The sequence below is a fragment of the Hyposmocoma kahamanoa genome, unplaced genomic scaffold (assembly GCF_003589595.1).
Source record: "Hyposmocoma kahamanoa isolate Upper Pololo Valley unplaced genomic scaffold, ASM358959v1 66, whole genome shotgun sequence".
NCBI classification, from domain to species: Eukaryota; Metazoa; Arthropoda; class Insecta; order Lepidoptera; family Cosmopterigidae; genus Hyposmocoma; species Hyposmocoma kahamanoa.
Window position 1 is genome coordinate 5,343,232 of NW_020653854.1, and position 18,890 is coordinate 5,362,121.

The following is an 18,890-nucleotide window of genomic DNA, read 5'->3' on the forward strand; positions in this document are numbered from 1 at the left end:
AATTTTACTTATTTCACACAAAATACGTAGAACAAATTCTGTTAAATCGAGTCTAGTCCATGTAACAAAAAACGTTCATTTTATTATATATCGCACTGTTAAAACAATAGTGTATTAACTCAAAAAGTGTATTTTCTCAGAATCGATGAAAAACTAATTACTAGCTTCCCGTGAAAGATCTGCGTAAATTTATGTATAGGTTATTTCCTACTTGCCAAATATACATTTTTAAAACTAAAAGAGAAAAAATAATTTCATGTTTTTGAATAAGGACTATTTTGGCCAGAACTAGCTCACATAAAGCGTGTCTCAATTTGAGTACGATTAAGTAATTAGTCAACTAAATATATTTTAGTTAGTTTTTACAACATTCTAACGACGGTTTTATTGACGTGTAGAGAATCAAATTTTACGTTCAAGAACAATCACCCAACGTATGCAAGTCTTACCCTTAACTGCCATGCATTAGCCCCATGTTCTTGCAGCGTCGACCGCGTGGCCCCCGACTTTGTCATACACTTTACATTAGAGCCATATTATAACGAAGATTCCATTGGCCGTGCGGGGGGCTTGCGCGTACCCGCCTCTATAAAACTGGCTCACACCGCTCGTTCCTCAGCATTACTTGCTCAAACGTCCCACGTGACGTACGTCACTTTGCCTAAATAATAAAATTCGCTATTTCAGTATTCTATTTATACATTTTATTTGTAAGGTGAGTAAGGAGCGCTTATTATTAACTTATAGATAATTTACTATTCACATACGTAACTGTTTTTATCTAAGCGTTTGTTATTATGTGTTTTTGTTTTGTGATTTTTTAAATTAAATATTCATATTTTTCAGAATTGAAGAAATATTCTAGTCAACAATGGCTTACCTTCAATCGATGCCTAAATCTGAAACTATTAAGCTACGTGAAAAGCATGTTGGGTGAGTTGCACTATTTGATTTAATATTTTTAATTTATCTTTTTAACCCTTGCACAAAATTCGGACAAATATTTATTATGACAATGTACTTACTTTTTTTTTTGCAAAATTTCACAATCTAACTTTTATACTCATTTAAATAACGGCGCTTTTCAGCTGAGAAGTCTTTAATTTCAAAGTTACGTTACGTTTGTGAATGTGTACTTATTAGTAGTAATAATGCACAACTAACATTTTTATCAAAATTGTGTTACATACATTCGAAATCAGGAAGAAAAGACCAGCCTATCTATTTTTTTTGTACAAATATTTCTCAATAATTGTAGAGTATACTGCAAGCACAACAAAGGGCACAACTGACATCAATAATCAGATTTTTTTTACTATAAAAAGTCATATTTGTTGTTTATTATGTTAAAAACACTAATATCAAATCATTTTACTTACTAGTGTACAGAACTGTGCCATCATTATGTAGTTCAGTTACAATATGTTGATGATAATTGTGATCTCGGTACCTCCAAGGAACACTTCGCCAACTTATTTTTTGGACCTGTTCTGTTTTTATTTTATTTCTGTTTCTTTTTTCACAAAATTAGTTTTTTTTTTGGTTTTTTTTCGAATTTCGTTTTTGTTTCTTTATTTTTTTTATCACAACATTTTGGAACCATAATATTAGTAAATAAATATGGCTGTTTACAAAAATAACAGAAAATAACCAAAAAATAAGGTTGGCGCAGTGTTCATTGGAGGTATCGATCTGCATACAGAGTTGTGACCTGTTAGTGATACGCCATAATTAAGGTAATTTTTTAAGCTAGGTTTTGTAAAACGGCTCTTACAATTTAATATTAGTTTTAAATAATAATTTAGTATGTATTCGGCAGTTGGCAACGCTACGAATAAGATATTAATGAAAAATTTACTTTCAGATCGGCTTGTCAGCTATTCTTCAAATCGGCTCCGCTGAAAATCGTGCGAGGCGTTGCCCAGTTCATGTACGATGAGACGGGTGAACGGTATCTCGACTGCATTAACAACGTCGCTCATGGTGAGTCTTTACGTTCTTAGTAAATCAATGGTTTAGAGAGTCACCAGACTTGTTGACACGGAATTACATTAAGCCGGCGAAAAAGACATCATGTCGCCCATTGACTTACAATTATGTCGCCAAAAGACGTCATTCGTGCGGAAGCGAAACGCTCGTCGTTTTCGCTCGTATTGCATGGATGTAAAGCCGTTTCCGACCGCCTCAAGCCGATTCCGCTTTAATAAATATGGTGTCTGCCTTAGGTTTACCTACAAAATGTAAAGACATTTTCATTTTCGCTCGATGGTGGTGCAATCATATTTCAACAATATATTTGTGCTTGTAACAATAGAACAATAAATTTTATCTTAAACTTATCTCCCTACCTCAATAGCCTAATCACATTGTGGGCGCTGGATGCGAAGTTCCGTGGTTCGATTCCCGGTAGGACCATTTGGGGGAAATTTGTTTCGTCTGTAGGGAAAATGAACTTTTCGAAATTGGTTCTGGCAAGTGGCTTAGAGTGTATTCCGTTGCTCTAGTACTCATTGTACAGGGAATTTCCTAGTTTGAAACCCGGTGTTTGGTGTAGTTGTCTGGCACATTATCATTTCACATTAACTGCCTCCGTGGATACCCGGGCTGAGAGGAATATTTGTATGATCTGCTTTTTTTTGGCTCGTGAGTAGAGTGAGTGTACATTTGTGGTCGCTTTTTTCGAAAACTCACAATACTGAGTTTTGCCTCCGACCCCTCGATATGCTGATAAGAAAACGCACTAGATCATAAGTACGGTTGCAAATGAAGACGCGGTTTGATAAGATTATGAATCACGAGTCCATTCGCCGTTTCCACGCTCTATCGACATGCGCGGTTATAACGTGGCCTTTGGCGCTTGTTTGCGTCATATTCTTAACAATTTCTCATCAAAACCACTTTATTTTAATAGATTGTTCCATTTTTTTTTCATTTCGCAGACGCTTTCTACATTTGAAATAATAGAAGTAATGTTTAGCAAAAAATACACTGTTATACATATAGTCTCTTTATATCATCATAAGCCGCCGCGTGGTCACCATCTTTTAAAGATTTTTTTTAACATAAAAAACCGTTTGAGCTCTATTAAATCGATGACAACTCAACGACTTCTGTGGTCGAGGGGCTTACACATCGGTTTGGATGGTGTCGTCATCTCTGAAGTCCCGGGTTCGATCTCCGGCCGGGTCAATGTAGAAACTAACTTTTCAATGTTGTCTCGGGTCTGGGTTTTTGTGGTACCGTCGTTGTTTACGATTTTCTTAGCACTAGTGCTTTAGTTACTTACTTTGGAATCAGAGCAACGTACCTATGTTATGTTGTCAAATAAGTATTTATAAGTTTACTTAATAAAAAAAACAAAAATTTGAATATGTTTATAAATTGAGTATTTTTCTGTTTTTGAAATGTTTTTAAAAAACGATTTCATGTGTCGAATGCGTCTACAAAATGAAAATAAAAAAACAGGAAAATCAATGAAAATGTTTATTGAAAAATTTCCGGTTTCAGATAGGATGACCGGAATGTGTTTGATAAAAACAGTACGAGCTTTGTGTTTACTGTAGTGCATTTGTACTCGTACTGTTAGTGCACATGTACACGCACCTTGAGATATAAGTACAATCTGTCAAATTCCTTTGTTGGAAATTATACCTTATTCCCATTCACGCAATGTTCAAATTTGTAGTTGAAAGTGTAATGTAAGTGTAAAGTGACAATTTGTATGATATTATTCGCATTGTCAGCGATCATCGAGTACATAACCAAAGCGCAGATTTTGCGTCACTTAGTTAACACGAGTAGCTAGTAATTCCTCAATTTTACTTACTACTACCCTTCAATATTACGAATTTGGGGACAATGTTCGGGTCTGAAAGATTGGTAGGGTTATCTTGATGTTGTAGGTACTGCCTACTATAGTGCATATATGGACGGTGTATACAATAAGTACCCCATTAATTAGCAAATAACGTTTGTTGCCTAGCCAATGTTAATTGAGATTTTATTTAATCTTTTGGAGAGCATGTCAGCTAACATGAATTTAAGCATTTAATTTAATTTATTGATTTATTTTATCGACTTTTAATTTATTTTATTACCTTTAGTTACATTTAAAAATTAAAGTTTTATATATATTTTTTTAATTTATTATTTTACACAATTTCATAAAAGCAGATGAAATAGAAATATATGTATAGAAATTTGGTAAATATATATGTATGTACAAAGACTATCAAAGACCTCGAATAATAAATATCGGGAGGAGTGGTGGGACAGAGTAATAAAAAAACCATCAACATTCTTATGTGACTATCAGCTATAGACGGCTAACGTGGAACTTTTAATACTTCAAAATATCCTCTATAAATGCAAAATATTACACGAAAAAATTTCATCTTCAACAGTGGGCCACTGTCACCCTCACGTGGTGGAAGCGGGGCGTAATCAAATGTCACTAATATCAACAAACAACCGCTATCTTCACGATGCGTTGGTGGTCCTCGCTGAACGCTTGGTGAAGACTTTGCCGGAACCTTTATCGGTCTGTTTCTTCGTCAACTCCGGATCAGAGGCCAATGACCTGGCCTTACGATTGGCAAGAGTTCACACCAAAAACAAGGATGTTATCACTCTAGACCAGTAAGTAACTTTTCTTATGCAGAAAAACCTGTCTTAACCTCTTCAGTGTCTCCCTTTGTTTTGTACGCAAGACTGTTGAATGGATTTTGTTGGCATTTATTTTTTTTTGTTTTGCATATTTAAAGAGTATTTACGAATGTTACGTTAGGATCTTTTTGACATGTATTTTAACATTATTACATTTCTTTGTGCTAATAATATTGTTTTTAAAAGTGACACATTTCTTATAGTTATTTTAAAATCTATTGTGATTAGCTCATTATTGCAAATGATTTTTTCTAATTGACTCTTTTTTCATAAGTATGTACTGAATGTGATAGGAACGATAATATATTTTTCTACTAAAACTTTTGTGGCACAATTACTTGAGTAATATTCATAATTACTCTACAAATTGATGCAGCTATGATCACGAAAACAATAAAAAACTGACGCGAATAATAAAGAGCTATTTGTAAATCGTTCCATTGACGTTCACAAAGACATTCATAAATACCCCATTAGGTACCTAATAATAATCGTACAAAAATGCCAACAAATATGTAAGAGAAATGTAGGTATGTTTGCGTTCGTTACTTCGAGCTCCTCGAAGTGTTTTAGGGTGCTACTAGCCCCTGTTTGTTACAGCGCGTATCATGGCCATCTCACTTCTATGATTGATGTGTCTCCCTACAAATTCAATTTACCCGGAGGGCCAGACAAGCCAGAATGGGTCCACGTGGTGAGTTAGTCCCTCTATTCCCGGGCCATACAAGTTTTTGTTAGTATTGGCTCCGTGCGCAATATACGTAGCTTCTTGTAAGCAGTTCGCCATTTCGTATGTTCTGACGTTACTTTTTGAACATAATTATTGACCATACCTGTCTTAATTATTAGTGTTAATAAATACTAGTATTAATTAAGTGGTATATAGTATGATATGATACACTACTTAATTTGTCAGAACAATATAAACGTTGTATAATTGACAAATATTTTGTCCACTCCAGATCATCCCAATTAAATTATCTCTGCACAGAGCCAATATGGCCATTCGCACATTAATTACCACACCAACATAGCGTTCAACATAGCTTAGCTATGGTAATCAACATGGCCAAGCTCAATCGAGTTGGCAGTGAACGGGTTAAAACTTACGTATAAAATAATATGTTGTTCAGTAATATGTTATGTGATGACCTACTTTTATATCGTTGTCATTTCTAGACAGTTATCATATCAGTTATTGAACAATATTGTTCTTGTTTATGTAATTAATTGTAATGTATGTACTGCCTTAATTAATATCCCTGGTATAAATAGAAATATGAATTCGATATGAATTTCTACAAAATCACAACAAGCAAATAGGGTCCTTCCTGTATTTGATTTTATTTATAATCCAGTTTTCTAAATAAACCCCACGAAATTTAATACATAGTTATGAGTCAACGACGTCTCATAGTAACTTAAAAACGATACCATACACCTGCCGTTTATTTAGAAAAAACTAGAAAAGTAATAGGTCAATGAAAGTAATAAACTCTTTTTTGTTTCCATTGTAATTATATTTATTTTTATAACACAGACACAAGTTATTTTATTTTGACTTTGAATACTTCAGAAGCCAGAACATTGAATATAATTTCACCTTTATTAACAAATATCACAGTTGATTTTACAGGTGAATATAATACCTTAATTCCAACTTGATGTTAGACAGGATATTTTTGCCGATCTCCAAATTTTTTAAAACTTTAAACCGACTAATGAATTATTTATAATCCAGGCCCCAGTCCCGGACGTCTACAGAGGGAAATATATCTATCCCAATGATGGTCAATCGGAGGAAGAACTAGGTCAAAAGTACGCCGACGAAGTGGGCAAGATCTGTGAACAATTGAAGAAAGAGAAACGCCGGGTGTGCGCATTCATCGCTGAGAGCCTACAGAGTTGCGGCGGGCAAATCATCCCCCCTAATGGCTATATGAAACGTGTTTTTGAGTAAGTTTAGTTGTTTTCCTTTAGAATTATTGTAAAGCCTGTCTGTTACAATTTTCTTGACGCTGTTCTGTCACCAAACTACCGTATATAAACCTCCTTAGGAATAACGTTTCACAGTCACCAAAGATATCGTAAATTTTTCTTCAGTTTTTTTTATGATACAAAGTAACGGCATGGTACAGGGTCAAAAGGAATTAAATATTTTTTTTAAGTGACGGGTCGAATAAGTTTTTGTAAGTTGAATAAGTTTTTTGTAAGCAGTAGAGCTCCTTGTGAAATACTTCGTCCAGGGAAGTACTGCCACCTTTTATTTATTTTTTTTTTATTGTGACTCGGCAAAATGACTGCACCGCGCCTGATGGAACGTGCGAATACAGTCCAGAGATGAGAGTAACGGATGGAAAACAAAAATATCTTCACTCCGTCACTATCATTTTGCCGGTCTGGCCAACAACCTTACCTATTTCTGCCGCCAAAAGTATGTTAGCATTACTGTATTCCGGTTTTGAAGGTTAAGGGTGCTGGTGAAATTGCAGGCACATGGGACTTGTCAATATACGTCTCAGGGTGACGGGTACAGTGGCAGTGCCCCTCAAATCTTTGCGATTTGAAGCTCTGAGTGGCACTGCAACTATTATAGACGTTTACCATCAGGCGCACGACTTGATCGTCCCGTCGTTTGATATATAACAATGATAAAATATTCATCCGTTCACATGAATCACATATTAACATGGAAAGTTATCTTGATTTCATGTTCTAATTATAACCAGTATCAAATAATTATATAACATGTTGTAATTGCATATAAAGCCCTTGTTTGTGTTATTTAAAATTAGAAACCTAAGGTCATAGCAGTTAGTGTATTTTTTCGATCCATATGCAGCACTACTGGACACGATCCGCCTCTAAAAAGGTCACTTTAGGATATTCTAGATCTGAGATCCGAGTTGGTTGTCGGTAAGTTATGTACAATGGGATGGAATTACGTACTGGCCTTATCGATTTTGTAAATTATCAAGGTCTATTAAATCGATCCTCGGTTCCAAGAAAACTTACAAAGGATGCGGTTTTTTCTTTGTATTTGCAAATTAACTTTGTTGCGTACAAATAAAGAAGACTTTTCTATAGCAAACAGTGGCGTATGTAGAGTATTGGATCGTCTATCACAACTGGTTGTGAGCTGCAGTAGCGATGGCGTTCGAAGGGGGTGTGAAAATTCATTTCAGTTTGACCACAGAAAATAATATACGAACTGATAAGCGATTCTTAAACCAAATAATAATAGTAATAACCATCAAAAAATTCCTAATAATCTCTGGGTTCGACGATTAACTCCACACAACATCACAACTCACTCTCATCCTATCAGAATAACACAACCGAACCAGAATACTTGGTTTAGACCCATTCCGAATGTCTGACCTTGAGTAGAGTTCAAGAAAAATCTTTGTCATAATAATAATAATAATAATAAAACTTAATTAGCAGCTTGTGGCGGTTTTATTTATGTGTCGTGTCGCTTATAACACAAATAAAGGCCGTCCTGCTCGTATTGTACGCCGGTTCTTCTCCCATTTAAAAATTAAAAATTTATTTTTTAGGCCTTGGGAGAGGCGAGAGTCTAAAATAGATCATAATAATGTGCCAGACAATAAGTCCAATTGCCTAGTCCATTTACAGTGCAACGAAATTCACTCTGGTGAACTTCCCAAAAAAGTATGTTCTACGTCTACGTCCCAGAGAAATGTGTTCTACGTATCTCTAACTCGTAGTGCGTCTTCGTTACAGGCACGTACGCGAGGCCGATGGGGTTTGCATCGCCGACGAAGTGCAAGTGGGTTTCGGCCGCGTCGGTACCCACATGTGGGCATTCGAAACGCAGGACGTGGTACCCGATATCGTGACCATGGGTAAACCCATGGGTAACGGACACCCAGTCGCTGCCGTTATCACTACACCTGAAATTGCCAAGAGTTTTGCTGACACCGGTGTGGAGTACTTTAATACGGTAATTTTCTTTATTATTTTTTTCACCTCTCACCCCGAGCTCACCCCGCCCGGGCGCCGCGCGGTGGAAGAGCGGAGTCCCCGTTGTCGCCGCGCAGCGACCGCGTGCGTCTAACTGTCATGGCAAATTACGCTCTATTTGTTTAGCTTCTACGTTTTAATCTAAATGAGCGTCCTGGGCACGCGGGCGAGGTTGGCTTGAATTTGGTCTACACGGCGGCCGCGCGGTTGTATTATTCAGAGGAATCTAAATGTTGTTGCCTAGTAAATAGAATTCAGATTCGCCATTAATGTACATGAAGGCGTGGTAACTGGACGGTCACCGCGCGATAAGTTTCGCCTCGATTTATTATTATTATTATTTCTTAGAGACACTGTGCTCTAGATTATTTATTCTCGTAGATCTTGAAAAGAGAAAATTAGGCCAATATCCTTCAGGTTAACATTATCGAGGATTGAAGTTCTAAGTGTCATCATAATATTTCTACGACTCTTTAGGGACACACCACATTTCCGTTATATCCACGCAATAAGAGCAAAACAGGCGTCTCACGTTTCGCTTCAGCTCGGATCGCCGATGCGAAACGAACAACGTCATTTTTGCTCTTATTACATTAACGTAAAAACTTTTCCGACCGGCTTAACGCGATTCCATGTCGACAAGTGTAGTGACTGCCTTAAAAATTACGTTGTTCTATATAATCGAATTAGATGTTTCTATCTTGTAACACATAAATAACAACACTATTTGCAAATGTGTATCACGTAGAATGGAAAACTCCATTTAGGTGTTTTAAAACAACACCCGTTAGAACGCTTGCACGTGGCGACTTTTATATTTATAGGCGATTGTATCGATGCAGTCGCTTATGTTGATCATTATGCACAAAAAATCTGTATAGGTTTATGCACATTGCATTGTTTTGTTAATTGTAAATTTAAAAGTAAAATAAATAATCAGTTAATTAATTAAATACGTGTATCGCGTTTTCATTGCGTTTGCATCGTCGTCGTGTGTAACCGCTCTTAATTAGCACAGTCTTCTGCAAGTTAAGATATGTATCACGTAGGCGATAATAATAGAAACAACAAGGTGATAAACTTTGCCTTTTTTAACCGTGGCTGATATTGTATCGTTAGGTGTTCGTAAACTACGTGATGGTAATTTTAAATAGAAAACTACTGTGAGACTCAGACATGTTAACTACTTGTACTACACCAGGAAAACTGGAAAAACGTTTTACATAAGAACGACGGACTGGTTTGAAACATGTTGAGCAGAAATTCAACTTAACTAGGTACGTGAATTACTCGTTACTTTACTTAATACGTGATGGTAGACTATTTTAATAAAGCAAATAACCTAACCTAACCTCCGGTTAAAAACACCGACCTCAAAAGTCATTCATCTCCTAGTTTACCACCGGCACCGTTAGAGGTAAAATATTTTCTTCAAATTTAAATGGGACCACTTCTGAAGTACCCTCTTTGCAACAAAAAAGAATCATCTTCTTCTTCTTCTTTTAAATGTTATGGCCCCATCGAAATAATCAATGATTTTGCCAATGTCAAGTAAAAATAACTATGTACGGTAGTTTAGTATTATTATAAAAATTATACAAAAAAAATGGCGATTTCGCCAATGTCCTGTGAAATTATGAAAATAAAACAATGTCTGTAAAATAATATCTGGCTTCTCTTGAAGAAGGTTTTATTAAAAAGAATCATCAATATCGGTTCACAAATGGCGAAGTTATCACGTCACATATACACAATAAAAAAACATATAGACGAATTGAGAATTTTTTTAAAGGAGGTTAAAAACAACAAACAAAGTTCAACAATAACTTAGGCACCAAGGAGGATTTCTCATTATTCTCTTCGTTATGGTTGAATGTTTTATTAGAGCTGCAATCTTAAAATCTCCTTTATCGCTCTGACAATCACGAATAATGTTATCTGTAGTAACTTATTTGAATCACACAATAAGAGGCATTGACTTATAATTGTAAGTCAATGATAAGAGGAGAGAAAACAGGACATTAATCGCCATTTTTTTTGTATAATTTTTATAATAATATTAAACTACCGTACATAGTTATTTTTACTTGACATTGGCAAAATCATTGATTATTTCGATGGAGCCATAACATTTAAAAGAAGAAGAAGAAGAGAGAAACTTATACGATTCATTTTGCTTTATTATTATTATCATAGGGACGTTTTATTTCAAAATTTATTTTTTTACTACAAAAACTAAAGCTATTTGAAAAACGTATATCGTATACTATGTACGTGTTCAATTTAGTTCAGTTGACACAAAAAAAAAAACATTGGTTTCCTTATAAAATTTCGAGCTAAGTTTGTGTTTTTTCTGTCGTGAAAATTTTTACGAATCGTGTTTTCACACCTTACTAATCGGTGTATATCCCCAATTTTATATATTTTCTCCAAAGTGATTAATTCAACACTTTGACTGTTATGTGTGCGGAATAAACCAAAGCCGTTTGAGAGTGTATAGACTCTTAACGTCAACTACGTGGTTCTCAATATTTTTACCGACTGAATAAGCTTGTACTGGCTTGACCAGTGAAAACAAATTTGAAGGCCTCGATTATAATGATTCTGGTTTTGAATGAAAGGTCATGAGTACAACTATAGTTAATAACAAATAACAATTATTCCAATTACAGTACGGAGGCAACCCGGTCTCCTGTGCGATCGCAAACGCAGTCCTCGACGTAATTGAAGAGGAACGTTTAATGGAGCGCGCTCAACGTGTCGGAAATCACCTCATAAACAGATGCGAAGCGTTGAAGCATAAACACCGTCTCATTGGTGATGTCAGAGGTCGTGGGTTGTTCGTTGGCGTGGAATTGGTTACTGACCGGGAGACGCGGACGCCCGCGACTGCAGAAGCGAAACATATTGTCAATAGGTAAGAATATGAGCTTTTTCATTACTTATCCTGGTGATAAATAACACGCCTGTTCTTAGCAGTTGCAATGACACTCAATGGCAGCTTTAAATAAAAAAGAACTGAGGGGCACTGCCACTGCGCCCGTCACCCTGGGCCATAAGTTGACAAGTCCCATATGCCTGTGATTTCAACAGTATTCTTGCCCTTCAAAAGCAGAACGCACTAACGCTTAAATTACTGCTTGGCGTCAGAAATAGGTAAAGCATAAACTCTTTCACAAGCAGCTTTACTGCTACAATTAGCTTAATATTGCTTTGGATCCAGCTTGACGTCGTCTCTTTAATAAAGGATTTGACTTGACCACTACTGACTAAATTTAATTACTGATACTCAATTTTCAGGCCATTGTGAGAACCAAACACTGACTCAAAAAACTGTCTAAACTCATCAACTCGCTGACAAGGTGTAATCCTAGCTGAATATTGATGTCAAAGTTTGATCCATAATAATCAAATGACATTCTTTTTTATCACAAGTTTTATAAGAGTATCAATCCGTCACCCATATACATTTTCTACTTCTTTTTATATCGTAGCACTTGATATCATTGCCAATAGCTCCTCGATCTCAATTCGGTCCTCCTGGTTAACTAACAGGGACTTCTGATCCCTTATCATTCGCTTTCACAGTCTCTTTCCTATACCCCCGCGTATCTTTTGTACTCTAAATATATTTACTGCCTCCGGATTCTCAATCTTCAGGCACCCAAATAGACAATGACAACCAAATAAAAATTCATTCATCGCTTTTAGATTTTTATCGATTGAACTGTCCAAATAGTTTACTTCTTTTGAACATCATAACGTCTAGGTTTCTAATGCCAATATTACCAAAATAATACGAAATTGCGATAGAAGTATAAAAAGTCTTCGATTATACGAGTTGTGGCAGAAAAGTAATGAGACAGATTTTTTATTTACAAAAGTTTTTATTTTTTCTAAACGTCAATGTTATCCCCTTCAAAGTAGTTCCCTTGGGCAGCTACACACCGATGGAGACGTTGTTCCCATTGTTGGTAGCAGCGCTGGAAGTCTTCAACCGGTCTTCAGCATGTCCATCACACTCTTTTGGATGTTTTCCAAAGTCCCGAAATGACGTCCTTTGAGGACATTTTTCAGTTTAGGAAAAAGGAAACAGTCACAGGGACTGAGGTCAGGTGAACAGAGGGGCTGGGGAACCACAGGATTGCCTTTTAAGGTCAAAAATTATGTTATGGAGAGGGCAGTGTGACATGGGGTGTTGTCATGATGGAGCATCCATTTGTCTGCAATGTCTGATCTCACGCGAATGACCCTTTTTCTGAGCCTTTCAAGGACCCCCACCTCCCTATTCACCTGACCTCAGTCCCTGTGACTTTCAAAAGACATCCAAACTTCCAAAAGAGTGTGACGGACATGCTGAAGACCATACCGGTTGAAGACTTCCAGTGCTGCTACCAACAATGGGAACTACGTCTCCATCAATGTGTAGTGTAACCTAGGGGGTAGCTCAGGTCGCGTAGCGAGAGGTACTTTATAAATATAAACTGGGATAATCTTCAAAATTAGATATTCATTGTGTTCTTCACATATTCGCTTTTGGAGGCTACTTTTAGATCTGCCAAGATGTTCTTTTTCTCTATCCTATTTTTTTAAACACATTCTAAATACAAAACTATATTCACTCAGCCAGTAGTTATACTCATAGAGTAGAGCCTAGACTACAGTAGCTACCCAAGGGAACTACTTTGAAGGGGATAACATTGATGTTTAGAAAAAATAAAAACTTTGGTAAATAAAAAATCAGTTTCATCACTTGTCTGCCCCACCTCGTAGAGTTTTTTTTTTGTGATAACAAGTGACAGGACGAACAAATCGTGCGCCTGGTGTTAAGCGACACGTCTGTTGTCGTTGTCTGCAGTTGCAGTGTCACTTAGAGCCTGCTACTGCCACTGTGCCTGCCATAAGTTGACAAGTCCCATGTGCCTGTAATTTCACCAGCAAGCACCCTTACCCATCAAAACCGAAAAACCGAAAACGTGGCAGTACTTCACTGGACGAACTCTTTCACAAGGAGCTCTACTACTACTAATAATAATAATACATACATACATACAATTTAGACACAATTTTATGTGTACTCTTACTGCTTTCTATTGGTATCTCACTTTTAGGCTTTTGACACCTGACCTAAAGTAAAGGGCTTAATTCTATAACAGACTTCTTAATGCTAATATTATCAAAGTAATACGAATGTGGAGAATCGAGAAAAATAAATTATTTTTGATGTAAAAATACATCCGCAAAACAAATATAAAACTTAAATTACCTACAACCATTCCATGTACAGAGTAATTTTGTTTTAGTACATTGAAAAATCTCGGATGTTGTATAATAGTGTATTTTACGAATTCTCTCTTAACAAATTATTAGATTTTGAAACTTATGTTGTGGTATTTTATAGTTTAAGTTATTATCCCGTAAGTCATTCTTTATTTCGGGGTAATAACAAAATCTCCTTCGTTTATAACAATTATTTTCTTTCTCCTCAGAATGCGCGAAGAGAAGATCCTGATAAGCCGCGATGGTCCAGACAGCAACGTGCTAAAATTCAAGCCACCGATGGTGTTCAGCACACAGGACGCCGACCGATTAGTCGACACGCTGGACAGGATGCTGGCTGAGCTCGATGGCCAGAGTAGACCCGTCAGCAATCTCACGCTTGAGGTAAATAATTACATACATTATGTGAATTCGCAAGTAAACATACCTTATGGCGTATGACGTTTTTAGGGGGGTCAATTGTCGGACCACACAATTGTATATAAAATGCAGTTCATAACACGTAACCGACAACCTTGGGATCTCTTGTTTCTCTCATATAAATTGCATGTGTTATTCGAAATACGAAAGAAAGAGCATTTATTATATAGCAGTTTTTTAAGTAAATGCTAGGGTATTGAACGAAAAACGGATTGTAGTCACACAATTTTGTTCGAACAAGATCTGTCAATTTGCAGCTTGATGTGCTGCTGTCTGTACAATTTACTACCTAACTTCTACATCGTTTTGTTCAAATGTCAATCTTTTGCCACTGTTATACGTATGTATTAAGTAGCAGAATATTTCTCGAATTTCGAGAATTTGTATCGATTTTATGAAATTAAATTTTTATGAAACTACCCCACAATGCACTTGCAATGTTAATGATACTTCCTTGTTATTACATAAGTTTGTTTCAATCTACAAAAGTAAGACAACGAAATTTCTTCAGATGAACACGTAAGTTATTTACATATATTTAATTTCTTTTTCTTGCCTTCAGGTCCGCGTGACACCTATCAACGATAACACCCAAAGCAGTGACGCATTGAGAAATAGTCATCTACAAACAGTTAAAACGGCAGGTTAACTTCTTCTTTACTTACTATGTAGGTACATTATAGTATTTTTCGAATATTAAATGTAAATATGGAATTAGGTGTAATTAATATAAGTTTTATTGTAATTAGGTTTTGTGTTTAAATGTTAACTATTTTGTATAGGCTACCCTTAGAATAATAACGCATAGAAACCTAGTCCGCACACGCTAAGTGAGGCAAATTGAAGCGCGCCCAATGGGCCTGCACGAGCGGGCGGGCCTTCAGTGCTCAAGGTCAGCTTGCACCGCGAACAGATCAAGAATTTTAGCTAAAAATGACGAAATGAGCGGTAAATGAGTGTAAAAATACGCCAGACAAACATAAAATAGATACTAACATCACATTCCACAAGGAAGTAACGCGTTTCAACTTGTATTTTTATATAAATATTCACTAAAACCGAAAATGAACCTACTACTAAAACTAGCCTACATGAATTTGATTTTTGCCTCACTTGTGACAGTTCGTTTGATATGAAACTATCATTCTATGCGTTATTATTCTAAGAGGCTACCTATGTTTGAAAATGAGATTTGTTTATATAATTTCAATTCTAAAGAACCATGTCATACATACATATTCTTCATTTTCATAATATTGTAAAGATGCAAAAGTAAAAAGATACCTTTTACAAATACCCAAAATATAAAAACTATATTTTTCTTAATCAAGTGTTTTTATTGATTACAATACTTTCTACAAAATAATTCTATCACAAGTTAAATAGCTAATTAATACTCGTATAGCTATTGGTTGCTAACCAATACATGACTTTCTTTTAGTAGTAGTGTAGCTTAGAGATATTATAAATATACTGAAAATGTGATTTGAGATCAGCACATCGGTTTTGTTTACACTAAACCATGCAACTATTAATAAATTTTACAGTACTTACTACAATTTAGCGCTGATAATTATTGTTTAATTTAAATTGCAATTTCAAGTACTTACTAGTAGCATGTGAAAATCTTAATATGAACACTTTGCATGTGCTGTTAGAACAATATACGAGTATAGCCTAAATTTCCAAAACCACTTAATAAAATAATTTTAAGGATTGAGTCATTGACCTACCAACAAATTGTGTGAAAGGGATAACATATGATAGATGTGTAATGTAAGAAACGAGACAATATCAGTATAACATGTCTGCTGTGTTATGATTGGCTAGATAATAATAAAAGGTGGTGCAGAGTTCTAGGGCGCTGTTACAATATACTTCAAGAATTTTTCACTTTGATTGTGCATCCCTACATTTCTGCTTCATTTGATATTCACGTATACTTTAAGCTCTATCACATTAAAGTCACATAATACGATAAAACTTCCTCTGCTGCGAGGCTATATGTACATACAAGTAATGAGGTTTTAAATTTTGCCTATTTCAAAACAGGGAAATCTGCACAAAATGCTTTTTGTTCTTTGACCAAAAGGTTACGTTTCGACGAGTCCCATCTTAGTGTATTCAAGTAAACACATGCCATACAATGGTAGTATTTACATCAATACATCAATGCATAGACTTTTTAAAATTAGATTGGAGTTTTACATGATATCACATTAATCTTATAATTGTAATAACTAAATACCATTCAGCTTAACATTCCAAAAGTTTAAAAACTTCAAAAAAACAATGAAAAATCATATAAATAATAATGTATAGCACAGTTTTGCAATGACTAAGCGAGTAATAAATTCAGTCTTATTTTTTTAAACAAAAAGTCTTAAATACCTACATATAATATTAAAATCAATATAATCAGTACGAGGTGCATCTTCTTTATCATCAGAAAAATATAAACCTGTCACAATATCAGTGTACAGCGTAAAAATGACACCCTCTACAAATTAATATACAATTACTAATACAATATTGGGACATAATAAAAATCTTTTCATTTAAAATGGTATAGCCTCAGCATGCTTTGGTATGTTAGTGATTCGTTTGTATAGATTTGTGTCAACATTTTCCCAGGTAACTAACTGACGTGGAAACCTTGGTGTTTCTGTTTTATATTTTAATCTCTTCACCCGGTTCTGTCTATATTCCTCTGAGTCTGGACAATAAAAACATTCTCTATAGTTTGCAGTGTGGTTCCCCCCACAGTTTGCACATGTTGGTGGTTCACTACTGTTACGATCTCTGGAGCAGGTTGTACTGTAATGGTCTCCAGCACACTTCACGCACTTGAGTTGTCCATGGCAGTAACGCTGTGCATGACCCCACTTTTGGCATCGATGACATTGTCTTAGCTTCTTAATTGGTGGTTCTAAAGTAACATCATGGCCAAGTATTTTCCTAACTCTCAATATATTCAGTCCTTCTTTGTTGTAAGGTAAAATAGCTAAGATTAATGGTGCTTGTTCTAATGCAAATGATTTTACTTTCATTTTATGCACCCTTTTTACAGGAATTTTAGCAGATCTGAGTTTCTCAAACAGTTCATTCAAGTTTAAATCTTTTGGGAGACCTCTGATTGTTACTCTAAGTTTCTTTTCATTTGGAATTGAGAATGTATGGTATGGCAAATGATTTTTGTCAAAGTATTGCTGTACAGCTTTAAAATCCGCTATGCTGTAGCTGGGTATTTTAGTATAATTAGTGCTTAGATAGGGCTGATATATTTTAATATTCATACGAAGAATTTCTTTAACGTGTTGAGCAAAATCAATAGTTTTATGCAATAGTATGTCAGGAACAACATTTTTGAATCTAGGCCATTTTGACAAGAGGTCTTTGTTCATGGTGTCATGAAACACAATATCAGGCACTGGCTGCTCATTTGGTGAAATAGAACTATGCTTGAGCTTTTCTGTTATTGTATCCAAGGTTTCTTCCATTTTTTGACTGTATTGTAGGCGGTTTATCTGAAATCAAAGGATAACGAATTAATTACACATACAGTTACAGACAGCATTTCCCAATCGGGAACGCACTCTAAATCGCCTTTCGCAAGGTTTTGGCATACTTTTTTTTATCAAACTGAACAGAATAGGTACATAAACTGTGCAATATGGAAAACAAATATTGGAATTTGAACCGTATGTCTATTATTACATTAAGAAAAGGACTTTCCATCAAAATTAGATTGTTTTATACAAGATATAAAACAGTCTAATTTTGAATTAAGAAAATATTTTAATATGGAAAATGAAATACGAACAAAAAATATATGTACCTATATGCAATAGTCTTTTACATTAATAATTGGTATTCATAAAATTATTATTCACTTGCTAATAAAAGTTGAATTTACCAGACAATATTCTAAAAAAATGAAAGCAATAACAAGCAAAACAATGCATTTTGATATGAGTAAAAATGAAAGAAAAATTACTCTGTGGAGCGAAATCAGAAGTAGGGAGGCACCATTGCACATTACTATTCGATTTTTATGAACATCGATTCAATTGTATACGATCTAGCTATTTTTGGTATCGATTGACTTCAATGTGATTTTTAAGTAAATCGATTCGACATTGAAGCAAATCGAATCGTCTAGATCGTATTTAATTATAACTAAACATTATCCTTCGAAACTGCTAGTAAATCGAAAGGCCATTCCTATTTTATTTTAGTCTGTACGAAAAGTAGTTTGGCAACATCAAGTAAAATCACTATAAATGGAAGTCGTAACAAATGAGGGCAGAAAGGCTTTCAAAATTATTTATGTGATTTACTTATTACAAACACAAAGAAAAATTCCGAACTCCCACATAAATATATTGACATAATTTGTGTATGTCTGTCTGTGAAAAATGTGTGAAAATATAGAGATAAATATATATATATATTAAATTCTTGTACGAAGTTGGTTTTAGGGTTACTATTCTAAGAAGTCTGGAATTAAAAAAATTCTAACTTGAAGTTTTGGAGGT

General features: G+C 35.2%; 2 protein-coding genes across 2 annotated transcripts in view; one reads left to right on the forward strand and one right to left on the reverse strand.

Moving 5' to 3' along the window:
- The first annotated feature begins 562 nt into the window (after positions 1 to 562).
- Positions 563 to 15,224, forward strand: LOC113231631 (alanine--glyoxylate aminotransferase 2-like). The gene is made up of 10 exons (XM_026466049.1): positions 563 to 715; positions 847 to 933; positions 1,865 to 1,983; positions 4,404 to 4,638; positions 5,266 to 5,359; positions 6,407 to 6,621; positions 8,413 to 8,632; positions 11,325 to 11,569; positions 14,142 to 14,316; positions 14,915 to 15,224. Exons 2-10 carry the CDS (start codon positions 872 to 874, stop codon positions 14,999 to 15,001), a joined length of 1,452 nt encoding a protein of 483 aa, XP_026321834.1. The 5' UTR covers positions 563 to 715; positions 847 to 871; the 3' UTR covers positions 15,002 to 15,224.
- Positions 15,225 to 15,791: 567 nt separating this feature from the next.
- Positions 15,792 to 18,890, reverse strand: part of LOC113231667 — a 34,652-nt gene continuing 31,553 nt past the window's right edge. Inside the window, exon 3 of the mRNA XM_026466117.1 lies at positions 15,792 to 17,879. Within this exon, the coding sequence (XP_026321902.1) occupies positions 16,911 to 17,879 (969 nt within the window). The 3' untranslated portion in view covers positions 15,792 to 16,910. The remainder of the gene's footprint in view (positions 17,880 to 18,890) is intronic.

Bases quoted from the DNA above. Each gene is read 5' to 3' on its own strand.
- LOC113231631 (XM_026466049.1), top strand. From the start codon at position 872: ATGGCTTACCTTCAATCGATGCCTAAATCTGAAACTATTAAGCTACGT. The intron at 934-1,864 runs GTGAGTTGCACT...ATTTACTTTCAG, and splicing joins CTACGTGAAAAGCATGTTGG to ATCGGCTTGTCAGCTATTCT. The intron at 5,360-6,406 runs GTGAGTTAGTCC...TTTATAATCCAG, and splicing joins AGCCAGAATGGGTCCACGTG to GCCCCAGTCCCGGACGTCTA.